Source organism: Amphiura filiformis, chromosome 4 (genome assembly GCF_039555335.1).
Source record: "Amphiura filiformis chromosome 4, Afil_fr2py, whole genome shotgun sequence".
NCBI classification, from domain to species: domain Eukaryota; kingdom Metazoa; phylum Echinodermata; class Ophiuroidea; order Amphilepidida; family Amphiuridae; genus Amphiura; species Amphiura filiformis.
The window spans coordinates 15,911,261-15,926,304 of NC_092631.1; the positions used below are offsets into that span (position 1 = coordinate 15,911,261).

A 15,044-nucleotide genomic window follows, 5' to 3' on the forward strand; every position below is an offset into this window, starting at 1 on the left:
CCCCCCCAATGTCAAAAAGAAATCTACGCCAATGCATTTTTCAGGTGACCTTGGTCGCGGTTGTACAGTATAGTTGCACACAACTGCAACCTTGTCACATGAGAAATACGAGAATGACCCTGCCTGCTCAGAATAAATCATTGTGGCTTTCCAATACTGACGAACCCCATATATTTATAAACCGTTCCTTTTGTATTATACTGAGGGTGGCAATAATAGGAATCTGATTTGATTAATTTATTTGATTGATTTTAGTGTTCATTTTGTTTTTTGTAATAATCAAAAGCTTTCAATACCGTACCGGCACTAATTAGTACCTCCCTAATTATCAGCATTTTACAAAGTATCTTATTGCATAAAATGTTAAAACAAAAATGCACAAGACAGTCATGGGATACCGTAAAAACCCGTCTAGAAGCATATATCAAAGAAATGCCCTCAATAAAGCTAGTTGCTTTTTGTATTTGGAGTGTGAGCAACTATAATTATACTGGCACCACCGTGTACTGGCAATAGGTGGCTATGATACATTACATCTTTGTATATTGTATTGACATAATAACGAATGTTTCATCAGGATCATATAGCTCAATTGATAGAGCGTCAGACTTTGGCAGTAAAGAGAGCGCGGTCTGGGGACTGGTTCCGTTTTATGCTCGTTTTGATTAAACTTTTTGACATGTTCTTTTTATCTGTCTTCAAATCCACATTTCTTCTTTTAGGATTTCATTTTAGATTTTTTCCCCATTTTTTTTTATTTACTTTTTTTTATAGAAATTTTGTGGTTTTAAAGAAACTAGTAAAAGTATTTATTCCAAACAATATCGAAACCCACGGTTAGAGCAGCCATAGGCCTTTAGGTACATATTATTGGAAGCAGAAGGTACCTAAATTGGTGTTTTATGACCATTGACATTCTTTTGTGGCGAGTGACATGGTCTTTCAAATCGCGCCGAGTGTCCTTGACAGGCTTCACTATTCTTCAGTGGTCATGAAAGAATTTAAAAGATAACCTCTGCCCCAATAATCCCAAGCTATTGTCTGAAACTGCTCCTCTCCATAAGGAAACGCGGAATAATATTGAATGAAAGACTTGTGATGACATTTGAAAAAATATTGTTTTGTTGCCACAATTGCAGTCTTTTCAATAAAAAATAAAATAAATGAGGAATAATAATTATTCCATGTTTGAATCTATTATCCCACCATGAATAGAATGTCTTCCAAAACTTCAATCATTTCATCTTACAAAGACAACTATTTAGCTCATTCAACTACAAAGGCCCACTTCTTTTGTATAGAGTTTGTGCGTGAAATTATTGATTGGCTCAAAACAAAAGATTTGAACCAGTGTCCTCCATGGCGCAGTGCATTCCATTTAGTCAAATGATGTCATCAACATATTGATCATAGTGCATTCGTTATGATTGTGAGATGAACTGTCGCGGTAGTCTGATTGCAATCATGCTTTTGCTGAATGCATTTGAGTAGTCCGCCATATTTACGGTGTGATTTACGTCATATGCACATACTTTATTCACCGAAGTAGTGATGTTACACTAACAGTTCATAACAAGGACGGCTTATTGTAATCATCATGGTATTTATTATTATGCGGGAATCATATTTAAGGTGTGTGCATACACATATTGATCATCATATCATTCTCATATAAATACTACAGTTATGTCGAATATGACATGCCCGGGCTTGTGAATTAAACATGAGATTCACTGTCTTCAAGCAGTCGATTCTTTGCCTTCGGTTGAGTTGTTTACCAGCCAGTATGTTGTTTGTGTGCCCTTTCCCTGAAGCAAAAATAAATAAAATAAATTATGTCATACATACTTTGTTTATCCAGTGAACGAATGCGGCATTTTATAATGTTATTGTATAATGGTAGTAGATAAATGAATAAATTAAGCTATAATTAAACGTTTTTGTTCATAAATACCTTCATCTCTACTTCTCCACGAAGCACTGTCTCGAATGTCTCAAATGTGTCCAATATCTTCTTGGTTGAAGAGCTAATGTGGATTTTTAAAGCTACAAATTGAAAAGTAAATACAGACTTGACATTTAGAATGGAATATTTTTCTCAAAATTCCAAGACTGTTCTGGAAGGGGTCTGCATAAACCGCACGGGGTAAATATTAATGGAGGTATGTCGGGAGATGGTGTAAAATAATTGTTTGACAGAAAATGTGCTTTCCATTACCTAACATTATGGCGCTCATACTGTAGTGAATTAGCTTAAAATGGCGGATTTAAGGAGATTGAATTTAATTTTTATGGGAGCAACATTTCTGAATTTGAACAACATAATTCTGATATTATCAAACTTATTGAGGTCTGAGGTGATATTTACTGAACCTAAAGACCAACAAGTGTTCGTCAAAACTGAAAAGGGGTATGCACTCAGAAAATTTGAATGGCCCCCTGGGGCCAAATGTTATAATCTTACTGAAACATTGTGAGTTCATTGGACAACCAAGAATCCGCGTAGTTGTTTTTACCGTAAGTTTATAACATTTGACCTCAGTGGGGCCATTCAAACTTTCTGAATACGTACAACTTTTAAGAGCCATATTTTAAGCTCCTCCCATGTTCAAAAAATTCCTACATTGCACGTGTATTTCAGCTGTAATGCGTGCCAATTGCTGACGAAGTTTAGGAAATATCACTTCAAACCACTATAAATTTCATAATATCAGAACAATGTTGCACAAAGTCCGAAATTGTGTCTCCCGCAAAGCTCAAATTCAACCTCCCTAAATCCGCCATTTTAGGCATATTCGATACATTATAATCACTATTATGTAAAGTCATGGAAAGCACATTTTCTATCAAACATATATTTTACACCATCTCTCGACAAACCCCAATTAATATTTAGCCCGTGCGGTTTATGCAGACCCCTCCCAGACCAGTCTTGGAATTTTGCAAAGAAATATTCCATATTAAATGTCAAGTCTGTACATTCCCATCAGTTATCTTTGTACAGAAACAGTATCTGACCATGAAAGGCTAACTTAATACTTTCAAGGAACAGTCAGTGATCAATATTTTGTATAACTGCGATTTCTTTCTGTTGAGAGCTGCGCCAACAATGCCGATTTCGTAAATCACTGCAAGGTCCTCAAGTTTAGTTCTGCGAGTTTGAAACTGTTATCCTCATGCATGTATGTTGTACATGTACAAATCAAGAAAGTAGTTTCTTTTAGACGTTTTGCCCTCTGTGAATTACAGTCAATATACCATATTTTTCTGTACGTTCTATTGTTACGCAAAGGCAGCCTTTTCGAACTGGAAGAATGTTAGCGGGAAATCGTGGTGGCGAATTGAGAACACAACGTCACCCAGGAAGTCTTACGCACGGATGACGAAACATCTGAAACCAGTCGTCTTAGGGCATTAAAATAAAGGTACTTATTTTAATGCCCACGTGACCAGATGGGACCTGACATTACGGCGTCTAGACAGGATGTCTGGAAAAGTGACATTTGGCATAGCGGGTGGTCTTCCTGTGTATTTCAATTGGAAACGCGGGATGCATGTCCAAATTTTCTAGCAAATTTGTCATTTATTTGCAACTTTGTAGTATTATTGTAAGAGTTTCCGTCGATAACTTTTTTCCGTCGATCAAAACTTTTAAAAATTAGTTCTTGAAAATATACTAAAAACAGAATCCCCCAATGCATAATTAAGTTGGCTTTTAAATGTTCAGCAATTTTATGATATTTGTCTGAAAATTCCTATCTCTTAGCATTGTAGTACATCTACTGATCACTAGACGGTCTTCGTATGGCGGCGCCCATGTGTCACGTGGGCATTAAATTTAGTGCCTTTTATTTAATACCCTATGGTAACTGAAAACGGAGTAAACGTCTAATATAGCCGTAATTATCAAAATCTATAAAACAAAACGCACCTTCCCCGTTGGATTCCATTCTAGATGCTGTGTTGACTGTGTCTCCAAATAAACAATATCTAGGCATCTTAAGACCAACTACTCAAGCCACACAAGGGCCTGTTTTTGAAAGATACACGTAGGAAAATGAAGTAGTTTAGAGAGAACAAGTTGTTTGTTGTCCTTGTTTATGTGTATATCTATTGTTTGTTTGTTATTTTTATGTCTTGACGAAAGTTACAAGAAATGTATTTTACCTATACTGATAACTATTCTGAAAGTTATTATACTTAGTTCACTGGATTGGTAGGATGAACAGATTGTAACCTTCCCCAGAGCAGCCAGCGTACATACACGACGCTCTAGCCAACTGAGCCACAGAGACACGCTGGAGAAGAGCGGAAATCTATTTCTAAGGTATTAGGTTCGAATGATGCTCGTCGCGTCGCATTCCTAGTGGAAGGCATCAGAGTGTTCCTCTGTGGCTCAGTTGGCTAGAGCGTCGTGCTACGAAGGTCGCCGGTTCCAATCCAGCCAGATGCACCTGCTTTTTTAAACGTTCATGTGTGCTGGCTGCTCTGGGTAAAGATTAAAAGGTGATCATGATAACTATTAAGTAGCTAAAGAAAATGAATAAGAAGATGACGGATGATCATCAGATCATGATAACGTTGATCATCATCATGACTGCGACGGCGACGATGATGATATAAATGATGAAAGTGAAGATGTACATTAAGGAGATAGAGAATAGGATAAAAAAATGTCAGCTGGTAATCAAACCTGAGTGCACACCGGCCCGAAGCTGTAGTCGCTTGTCTGGTACATGTCTTATCGTAAATGTATCAACAGCTTTGAGTAACGCCAATGACATTTTCGCTATCTCCTTTGCATGTGATAAACCATTGGGTATAGGTAAACCAGAGACAACCATATAGGCATCACCTATTGTTTCAACCTGAAAAATAATTTGAAATTGTTAAGAAGGAGATCAAACGTTAAACAAATTAAGCAAATAAATTTTTGGCGTTCGCACAGTTGCCTATAACGGTTAACGCGATTAACTTATGATCGCAAGGTTGGTTGCGAGTTAGAACACCGGCAAGGCCAGAATATTCTTGGGCATGAAAGTTTATCTCGGATTTTCTACTCCACCATAATGTATAATAGTGAGTTGCTAGGGGTAGCCATACCGGCGCCGTTGTTGTTAGAATAAATACAACTCGTTTTAGGTAAAATCCCACTAATTATGTATTACACGGGTTTCAATGGGAAAATGACTAATTTCGGGTGGAATTTTCTCATATTCAGAACTCTCACAGTTAAATGCCACTAACATCAATTTCAGCGATTTTAATGCAGTCTTTTCAGATGTCATGCAAACAAATAGTTACTCGTCGTATTTCCATGTATCGCCCAGGCTTATTAGTGGTATGTAACCTATAAACAAATTCAAAAGGCGTTACTCAAGCAAGAAAAATGGTTTTGTGCACTTTAGATCAGTAAATCACAAAACAGCTTCTTATACAAATGAAAAGAATATAAATATACGGGTATCTTGAGCAAAATGAATTAAACAAACGATAGATTATCAAAAAGGTGAAGATTTAATTTTTCATCAAATCAAAGTTGATGTGAAAAAGCACGTAAATAATTGTCATTAGTTGACCAAGGATTTCCATTTCCTTCGAGAGAAGAACATAATAAGCAGAGTATAATGCCTAATATTATTGGAAACTCAATAACATACCTTATAAACGTCAAAATGGCCAATTATACCGTCAAAACAGGTGTACAGATCGTTTAACAAGGCAACAACCTAAAATAGATGTGACAAAATTATTATTACAATTAATATGTCGCTTTTAAACAATGGTCAGCAGCATGCTCATGCTTCCTCGGAAGAAAAGTTATTGGCGTAAATGAAACATTATAGGGCATCAAAGAACTCGTTTTTACCATTGTATATTACGTTATTGGTTGTTGGGCGTGTGGTTTTTTTGTGTGTCTTGGGTGTTGGGGTAGGGGTGCGTTTGTAAATACCTCCAAACGAGGACCTACATATGGATACACCTCCGACCGTGGACGTCCTCTGTCTGCTGGATATAACCAGGACATCGCAAATAACGTAAAAATGTATTTAAAACTGGTCCACCTATAGGGGGTATAGGACGGGCCACGGTTGGATAGTAAGTGGTCTGGTGTGTGTGTTTGTAATTAACAACGGATTTGCAAGTCCACGGTTTGATAGTAATCATATGCAGAATAAGATCCTCGTTTGGAGGTATTTACAGGTGGGGTGTGTGTATGGGGTGGGGGTTTATATATGTGGATGAGTGCGCGGTGGGGTGGGCGTGTGTATGTGGTACCTGTGTAAAATGTGTTTCGTTACACGCTGGGGTTTCGGGGTGGGTGTTTACAGTGTATAAGTAGTGAAATGTGTAAGTAAGTGTGCTGCTGGTGGGGTGTATGTTGCTGTTTAGTGCGTATGTGTATATTTCATTTGGGAAAAGAGCACCTGCATTGGAGTACTAGCGGCAGATAGTGACGTAAAGCCAACAATATCACTGAAGAATATCGTCACCATTTGAAAGGTCTCTGGGTCTACGGCATTGCCACGCTTTAGTTGATCAGCAACATATCTTTAAAAAATGGGTATACAAAATATGTCATTCAGCAGGACCAATGTGATGAAGTATCCCAACATGTTCCAAGAAGAGGTAAAAACACATAAAAGACTAACATTGTGACTGTTGAATTGTTTTTAAAAGAGTTCGCGGGACGTGTGCACCAAATCGGTATAACTTGCTATAACCTTAGTATCTCTACACCTCGCCATTCCATAAGTACTCAAGAACTTACCCAAGTAGTATATTTGCGAGCAAACATGGCAACTTCAGCAGAATAACTTCTTCACTAGAATGAATAGTAAATGGGCCAATGATCTTGTTTCTTTTAACGTGGTGTGTTGTTATGTTAATGATAACACCCCATAGTTATGCAATGAACCCGTAGAAAAATTAATATAGGTCTACTTGCAATGCATATAATATTCACTTTGGCAAAACTTCGTATAGGAGAGTTTCTGCTCTTTTCTTCTCTTCCAAGAACGCCGCTGTCCTATCTTCTACAAGTGTTTCTAGATTGTTTGCATACTGCTCCATTCTTGTTAGCAAGTTGTCTAGAATGTTTTCGCTGTTGGATCCTCTGGAATAATTAAAATGATAAATTAATTCACATTCTTCGTGGACTTCGCATAGTGACAAATTAATGCACATGCTGTAATGAACTGTCCCTATATAACCTGTGAAGTGTCGTATGCATGCCGGTACACAGTGTCGACACCCTATAGCGACGGGCGATTGGTATTTCACCGAACGCAAGAAAAGGAGTCCCATCTGATTGGCTAGAAATCGATCGCTAGATCGCTCAGTGGTGGAGTACAAACTCAAAATGGAGAGATGTATTCAATTCGATTGAAATCAATATTCTATTATTGACGCATATAAAGAAAGTGGTATAGTGTGTTGATATAGTACATTGTATAGACTTGTGCTTTATTATACTGTACACGTGTTCCTTTATATAAATGTAATTCTCAAACAGTTTAATATATCACAATTTTGACGAACGATTTCAAAATCGTTACCGATAAATTGCAGTAAAATATATCCACAGCAATCCCCGCTAATTAGTGTATTGCATTTCCAGTTAGTGTATTGGAAACAAAACCTGGGGTTTACCTGACAAAAATCGAATTTTCTTGTAATGGCAATATCATATGGGGTACTTGATCATGCGCAAATCGTAAAAACATAGAATAGAAACTCCGTTGCAGGCTATGTGGTATCTCATATCGTGTGCATATGGTATGCTTAGCCTGAGTCGCTCGGCCTATCTCGAACAAAATCGCCATGCGTAGCTTTTGAAAAACGAGAGGATTCGCCGTACTATCACGGCAATTTTTGACACGAAGATATAGGAATAATGACGCTTTTGTAAGTAGGCTACATCCCCGTTGTTTTAAATGAGCAAAAGCGTTGCGAACATCTAAGCCACCGAATCGCGTTCTTAATTCGCGCACGTGTATTACGCGAACGCATTATAGCGCGATCATTGAGGATCTACAAGGGTGCCGCCGCTGCTGTTTCGGCGCGCTCGCTGTCTTATAATGACTATCCACTATCGTGTCATAATTTATAGGTGAAAACCAATCAAATTGCGTGTATTCTTGACAAGACGCACCAAGTGAATTAGAATTACACTGCACTTTTACTATGGGAGGTAAAATTTGCAATAAATCGTACTTGTTAAGTTTACGTAAAGATGCCAGTAGAACTTTTGCAGTAGGACGATCGTCTAGTCTCTCCGCCCAGCAGTGTTGTACCAATTGCATCAGTTCTTGAGTTCCATCGTTAGGATTCACAAAAGGTCGAAAAGGTGGATCACTGACTTGTTTTAATTTATTCAAAATCTCTGTGAAAATAAGTAAGTGTTCATTATATTTTAATTTACACCGCAAACTTGAAGTGGCACTACCTATTATCATAATTTTGTTTGTTTACGTTTGTAGGCTACGAAACATTTCTCATGTCTAAAGTTTTACAGGCAATTAATATAAGAAAAATAAGAGCTTTCGTTTGGTTGGGTGAACGTTGCATGGGGAGGGGTGTTTTTGGCAATTGGCGCACACACACTTAGCATATATTTACAACTCATTTGCAATGATTTGAGTAATTACCTCGGATTTTTCAAGTTGTTATATGAATACTTACCTTCCGATCCGAGATTCAATCTTTCATTTTCAAATGGTGGATTTCTTGTTGTTATTTCAAGCAAAACCATCCCGGCGCTATAAATATCACCTTCCTTCGTCGGAGGCCGATTTGCGTCACGAAGAATTTCAGGTCCTTTCCACAATGACTCTGAAACAGTTTTATATGTACAGCAATATTTATGCCTGCCCTAGGAGACGAACGTGTGTTCACCTGTCGGAGTGCCCACCTCTTTTTCGAACCGTTTGGGTCCAAATCATCCATGAAATATTGCTACAGAGATCGCTACACCTCCATTCTGTTTCTTTCATGGCATGGAATGAAGTCGGTAAACATTTGTACAAATGGGTGGGGAGAGGTAGTAGGGGTGAAGAGCCTTGCATAAGTTCTTGTGATGTGCCCTGAGTAATTTAATTTGATAAAAGTAAAGATGACTTCATATGGGATTACCCTCAGGAAGCGATGTCACGGGATTCCCCTCAGGAAGTGATGTCATGTGAAAGGTTAATGTTATAATTATGACTTGGAAATTTCCAAGGTAGCAGCATAGTGTGAAGGTAGTATTTGGCTATTAATTTTTTCAGTGCTTGATATACATGTATAAGAAAATGTAAACATAATTCTTCACAGTTTATAGTGTTGATCTGTGCTAGCTAGCTAATATGCTTACAGACCAATTCCTTCAAAGAAAGGAAATTGCGAACCAGAATTCTTTTTATGTAGTCAATGTACTACTACCTGCCAGTGTTGTCGGAGAAGATCTACAATACGTCAAAGAACGTACTTCTTCCAAGAAAGGAATATATATATTATTCTGTCGACTTACTGAAGTATGGTTTATACATAGATTATATAAATATGATGAGCTATGGTTTTTGATACAACACGTCTGTCAATATAAGTGGGGACAACTGCATCGCAGTCCTGCTTCCTGAAGATATTGTGTGAAAGGTGGAAATAGCACCATTTTTGGAGAAATCAGCGCAAGGAGTTAAGTTTGGAGAAAGCAGCGCAAGGAGTTAAGTCTGGAGAAAGCATAGCAAGGAGATAAATGTTTGGGGAAAGCAGCACCATTTTTGTGTGAGGATTTTATACGCAAGGATATGCAAGTGTACAAAGGACTTCGCTGATTTTCGCAGGACAAGTGATTTACATCAGCCGTCCAGAGCATTGCAAGAACTCTATGATCACCTACAAGAAGACTGCTGGTTAAGTACTGAGTAGTTAAAATAGTATTGTGATTGTGTGATTATTTTTGTATATGCATTTGTTGTCATATATTGTACCAATCATATCTTTACTTTCAATTAAAGACTTAGATTTTGTTAGCTTAATCAAACAGTGTATTTGTGTTGTGCATTCGTGTGAATTTAGGTAAGAGGTGATTTTGGCCTTGAGTCAGTACGACTCGTAACATTCTCAACACATTGGTGCCACGGAGAATCGAACCCATGACCTCGAGCAGCCTCGTGATTATGAGTCGTAATGTTAGAACGCTGCGCCACCATGTCCCCACGCCCTCTGCAGAATTAGATTAATGATATTGCAGATACAGATTGTAAATAAATATCAAAGCAAAAACTGTCTTTTGCCTTTTTGAACAAATTATGCGTTTTTACCGAGGGCAAAGTAATGATATCAACATCAATATCCGCAATACAATGATGCACAGTTGGGACACTTTGATGTGTTGCGAATCAGTACAACAAAGAGAGGCTTCAACTTTGTTTTCACGTGCTCGATTTCGAACCCTTTAATATAAAACGAATTTGGAAGTATGGAACTTGAATTGCTTGACATTACTCTCTTTATTTTGCGATGTTTCTCCTCCTTCATCATGTTTAGCCCACTTGATAAATTCGTAAAGTCCAAAATCCGTGAGTTTTAACACGAATCTGCTATCGATGGTACAGTTGGATGAGCTCAGACGTCCATGGATACCCAAGATGCTACCATGGAGGTAGTGAAGACCCTGGAACAAAATTGAGATATACTCTCAGGTATGAGAGGGTAAACCAGCCCAATCTATTGGACCGCCCCACTTTGGCCCACCCAAATCTGGTACAGATATTAGTTGCAAGGCAAGGATAGCCCATAAAAGCCTGGCTACGTATGCAGGCTTATTTCCAATGGGGTCCCATATTTACAAACAAATAGTGGATATTTTACAAAACAAGATACCGTTGTTAATCTAGCTAAACTGGGAACTACTGCAGCGAGTTGCCCCCCCCCCACTTTGCCCCTCCCCCAACTTTTGAGGCATAACCCCCAAAATCACGTTAAGTTCTATTTTTGCGGCAATTTTGCCCCTCTCCCCTGAAATTCACTTATCCCCCACAATGCCCCCCCCCCGAAAAAGTTCCTGGCGCCGCCACTGGGACAAATCGGTGTTGGGACGCATGAATCAATTTCATGTACTGTAATTTATTTTGTTTTGTGAATATGTAGCAGATTTGAAAAGGCCGGAGTGAGGCAACCCCAGTAGAGTGGGGTGAAGCTCTGACGTTAGTGGTTACTTGATCATGGAGCGGCGAATGAAAGATATTGCACAGCATCCATAAGCTTCCACGGGCTCCACAATGCTACTTAAATTGATGTATGCACGTGATCTGAGGCCACACTTTACAGTCACAATTTTTAATATTTAAGGGTTTCAACATTCATGTTAGTACATTTGGTTTTCTGGTAATGACCGCCCACATTATCCTTTGTTTTTATTCAAGCAATAAGCATGAGAAAAATATTACCTTAGCCATATCAATCATCAGTGAATGCTTAAATGAGATGTCCAGCTTGAAAGAGTCATTTTGAAGAACATCCTTTTGACGAGAAAATGTCATAAAAATAATTGTTAGAAAAATAAGTCAGGCAGCATTGTTTTTTGTAACAAATTGCGCGTGCAAAGCCAGACATTGCCATTTTACCATGTTTATTTTATAATGTATTCATGTCTTAAATTTGGTCAGAATCATATGTAACATAACGGGATGAATGCACGAACCACTCCATCGCCGAATATCAGGGAGATTTATACCAATCCCGTCATTCACAGGGATTTATGTGCAGCAGACTCCCGGAAGCAGACTATTCAGGACAGCAATGCTTTTGTATGTATTAGTTGATTTTGTTAACACCGGGTTAACGTGTTATATACTTGCTTCTGAACACTCACCTGTAAGCTTCCTTTTGGACAATATTCTGTCAACGTACAAATGTTTGGCGGATCTACACATGCGCCAATAAACCGAGTAATGTTTGCATGTTCTACTGAACGCATCTGTATGAAAAAGGAAAGTGTTAAAATTGGAATCATCATAATACTCTACTTTTTTGTGGTACTAAGTGTTTAAACCTCGTCTACCTGTGCCAAATTTTATAACATGAACAGTGGCGTATAGCTATAGGGATTGTGACGCCCGAGGCAAAGATACAGAATAGCACCCTAAACTTGTAAAAATGTTTGCCGACTAAAATTGTTAATTGTTGACCCCATATTTTTTTTTTGCCAAGTGCGCTAGCGATTCAAAAAAGTGTGTGTTGGTGGGAGGGGTTGGGGGTTGGGTGGGTAGTGTATAAGGATCAAAAGTTATATTTAAAAAACTTTAAACCGGTATATGTCTAGCTCTTTTATCCAATGATACTAAAATAAGTACATATATACCCTCGCAAGGTCACTATGACGTCATAAAGTGAAATTGGGATATTCTGATCTAACAAAGTTAACAAAATCAAGGGCAAGGCTCATCCATTAGTTTTATAACTTACACTTCGCATTTCCCTAAGGACATGTTTCGATAATTCGACTCTTGATATTGCTAAGTTTTTCACCACAACAGTTCGTCCCTGTGTTTAAAAATAAGAAAAAATAACATTACAAATAAGTTGCCTGAAGAATACATTTGAATAACATTCTAATGCCATTAATGAGTTTCCAAGGATGAATCTTACCTCTATATTGGCGAGTTTGGCAAAGATCTGATTAGGTTTTTCTTCCAAATTTGTGGATAATCCCTGCCAAAATACGAACAGAAAAATCATGAAAATGCAAAATATAAAAAGATGAAACATCAGTGTTATCTCCGTCCTTGTCCTTGAAAAACACAATTAATTCAGTGAAACACAACACATACGTTGTCATCGTACATGTATTTGTAATTGCAAATTTCAATGTTAATCAAGTTCCATATGGGCTGTTCCAGTCGAGATCCATACACCCTCTAATGGGAGAAATTACTTTAATCTCTCACACAAAGGTAGCCCCATCTGGAAGATTAAGGTCATGTCTTCCGTACAGTTGTATTGATATGCATATTCAATTAGAATAGCACTATTTACCAGCGACAAAGACCTCTTAGATGACGCATTAGATTTGACAGTATCTAGGAATACTAAATCATCGTAACGTATTTTCCAAGACATATTGGCAGCTTCAGCATCATGGCGTATTTTCCTGTAAAATAAGATAATTATGTATAACTGATCGTGTAGGTCCTACAGAAGTAGTTCGAGGACGTATTCAATTCTTAAGATCTAATCAAAATAATTTACATCCATACACACCCCCTCCACACAAACACACACCACCTCGCAACCACATGCATTGATATAAAAATTGAATCGACTGACATGATGCAGTCATGTCTACAGTAGAATTCATCTCGACCTTTGCAGGACTTAAACCACATTAAAAGCTATTAAACCAAGATAACACTCATTGAAGCAGCTCAACTGATTAAATCAGATCTTCTCTGGTTGTGTACAAGTGTCTGTTTTCAATGTGCGACATCGCAATAAAGCTGGTATTACAGCTTCAGTTGGGTAACCGATTATAAAGGAAACGAAAGGAAACAATGGTATGTGTACCATTGTTCACGAAATGAGACAAATACCTGCTTTTTGTTAACCAGCATTCTTCAAAATGAGCAACATAATGATTGTTGACTTAACACGGTTTGGAAATAATTTCTTCATATTTTTGGTGTTATCTGTCGTTTACATATCCTTCCTAAAACACAAATGTGCGACCCTCTCCAAACATCTAAATTAGCTAAAAATTTAGGACATGTTACAAAACTTTATTTTCTAGAACCTATTTAGAATAATTTAAATGTAGCTTTTACCGTTTTTTTGTGGCATCCTTCAGAAGTGAGCGGTCCGATACCAATATTTTCGGTCAAATCTCCATTCAATTAACACGGGGAGTTGGCTAGCTATGCCTTGCCCTCACTCATATTTTACAAAAGTGCGACCATTTCTGAACATCTAACCTAGCTGTAATTTTAGGTCATGTTAGAGAAATATATTTGCTAGAAGTTTTGGAGAATAAATAAAATATTGGCTGGTTATTTTTCACACAGTGATGTTAACTAGGCAAGTGTCCATTCTGCCAACATACATCATTTGTTGAGGTCACACGTCAATGGTGAGAGCACTGTGTATTGTGTATAGGAAAACGGACAGTAACTGCAGTATGACCCATTAACTGGTCGAGCTATGAGCTGGAGTCCAATATTTAAAACTCATATTGTAGTGAGACTAATAAATATTGGGCGTAAAGCATCCAATATTATCTTTATTATGTTTTGGATCTAATATTTTCAAACACTTCAGTATTTCAGATCCAGGAGCAATTTTGGGTGTTTTTGTGTAAATATTGCCCCTGTTCTATAAAAATACACACAGTTATGTTTCAGAACCAGGGGCATTTTGCCTTTTAGCAGGGTAAATTTGCCCCTTGCTACTGCTTATTTCAAGCCCTGACTTGGATTCATCAAAACAAATGCTACTTGAAATTTGTACAAGCTTAAATGATGTCCAAACGTCTTGGCAACCACATGGCAACTGTAATATTGTACCTTTTAATTGAAATGCAGCAAAATCAATGAAGTTACAACAATAATTAAGCAGTAGAATGAGTAAAGGGTGAACAAAATTACGACAGGTATATATCTGTCGTAATTGATGTCTTTATTACAATCATCAATGGTTGTTTTGATAGGACATTGTAACAATTATTACGTTTTTGTAAAGGCAGTGTTATCTGTATAAATAAAGATACCGAGTTTATTCACTACTGTTGTGTAGGTCTTAATGGGTCAAATAAAAACAATATACTTAAACGGCATAATTATAAAGCATGCAGTGAAACTAGCGTTACAGTTATTACCTGCAAATCAAAGGCGTAGCGAGGATAACAACTGCCAAAATACAAGCCACAGTTATGCCTATAATGACCAGTGTCGACAATTCATCTAAAATAAATAAGTTAACAATTTAGAGTTCTATACAAGTAAAATAAACATCTCAAAAAGTAATTACCAAACCCCCTTTAATAATGACTTTTATTCAAAAACGGGCTA

General features: G+C 37.5%; 1 protein-coding gene across 1 annotated transcript; it reads right to left on the reverse strand.

The window, feature by feature from the left end:
• Nucleotides 1-929: 929 nt before the first annotated feature.
• Nucleotides 930-13,104, reverse strand: LOC140150607 (atrial natriuretic peptide receptor 1-like). Its single transcript, XM_072172658.1, is given in 15 exon segments — nt 930-1,808; nt 1,955-2,046; nt 3,932-4,030; nt 4,694-4,868; nt 5,661-5,729; nt 6,429-6,552; nt 6,968-7,117; nt 8,218-8,386; nt 8,686-8,835; nt 10,489-10,657; nt 11,433-11,504; nt 11,858-11,962; nt 12,451-12,528; nt 12,634-12,685; nt 12,992-13,104. Coding segments are annotated over 15 exon segments (1,686 nt in total). The 3' UTR covers nt 930-1,739.
• Nucleotides 13,105-15,044: the final 1,940 nt, after the last annotated feature.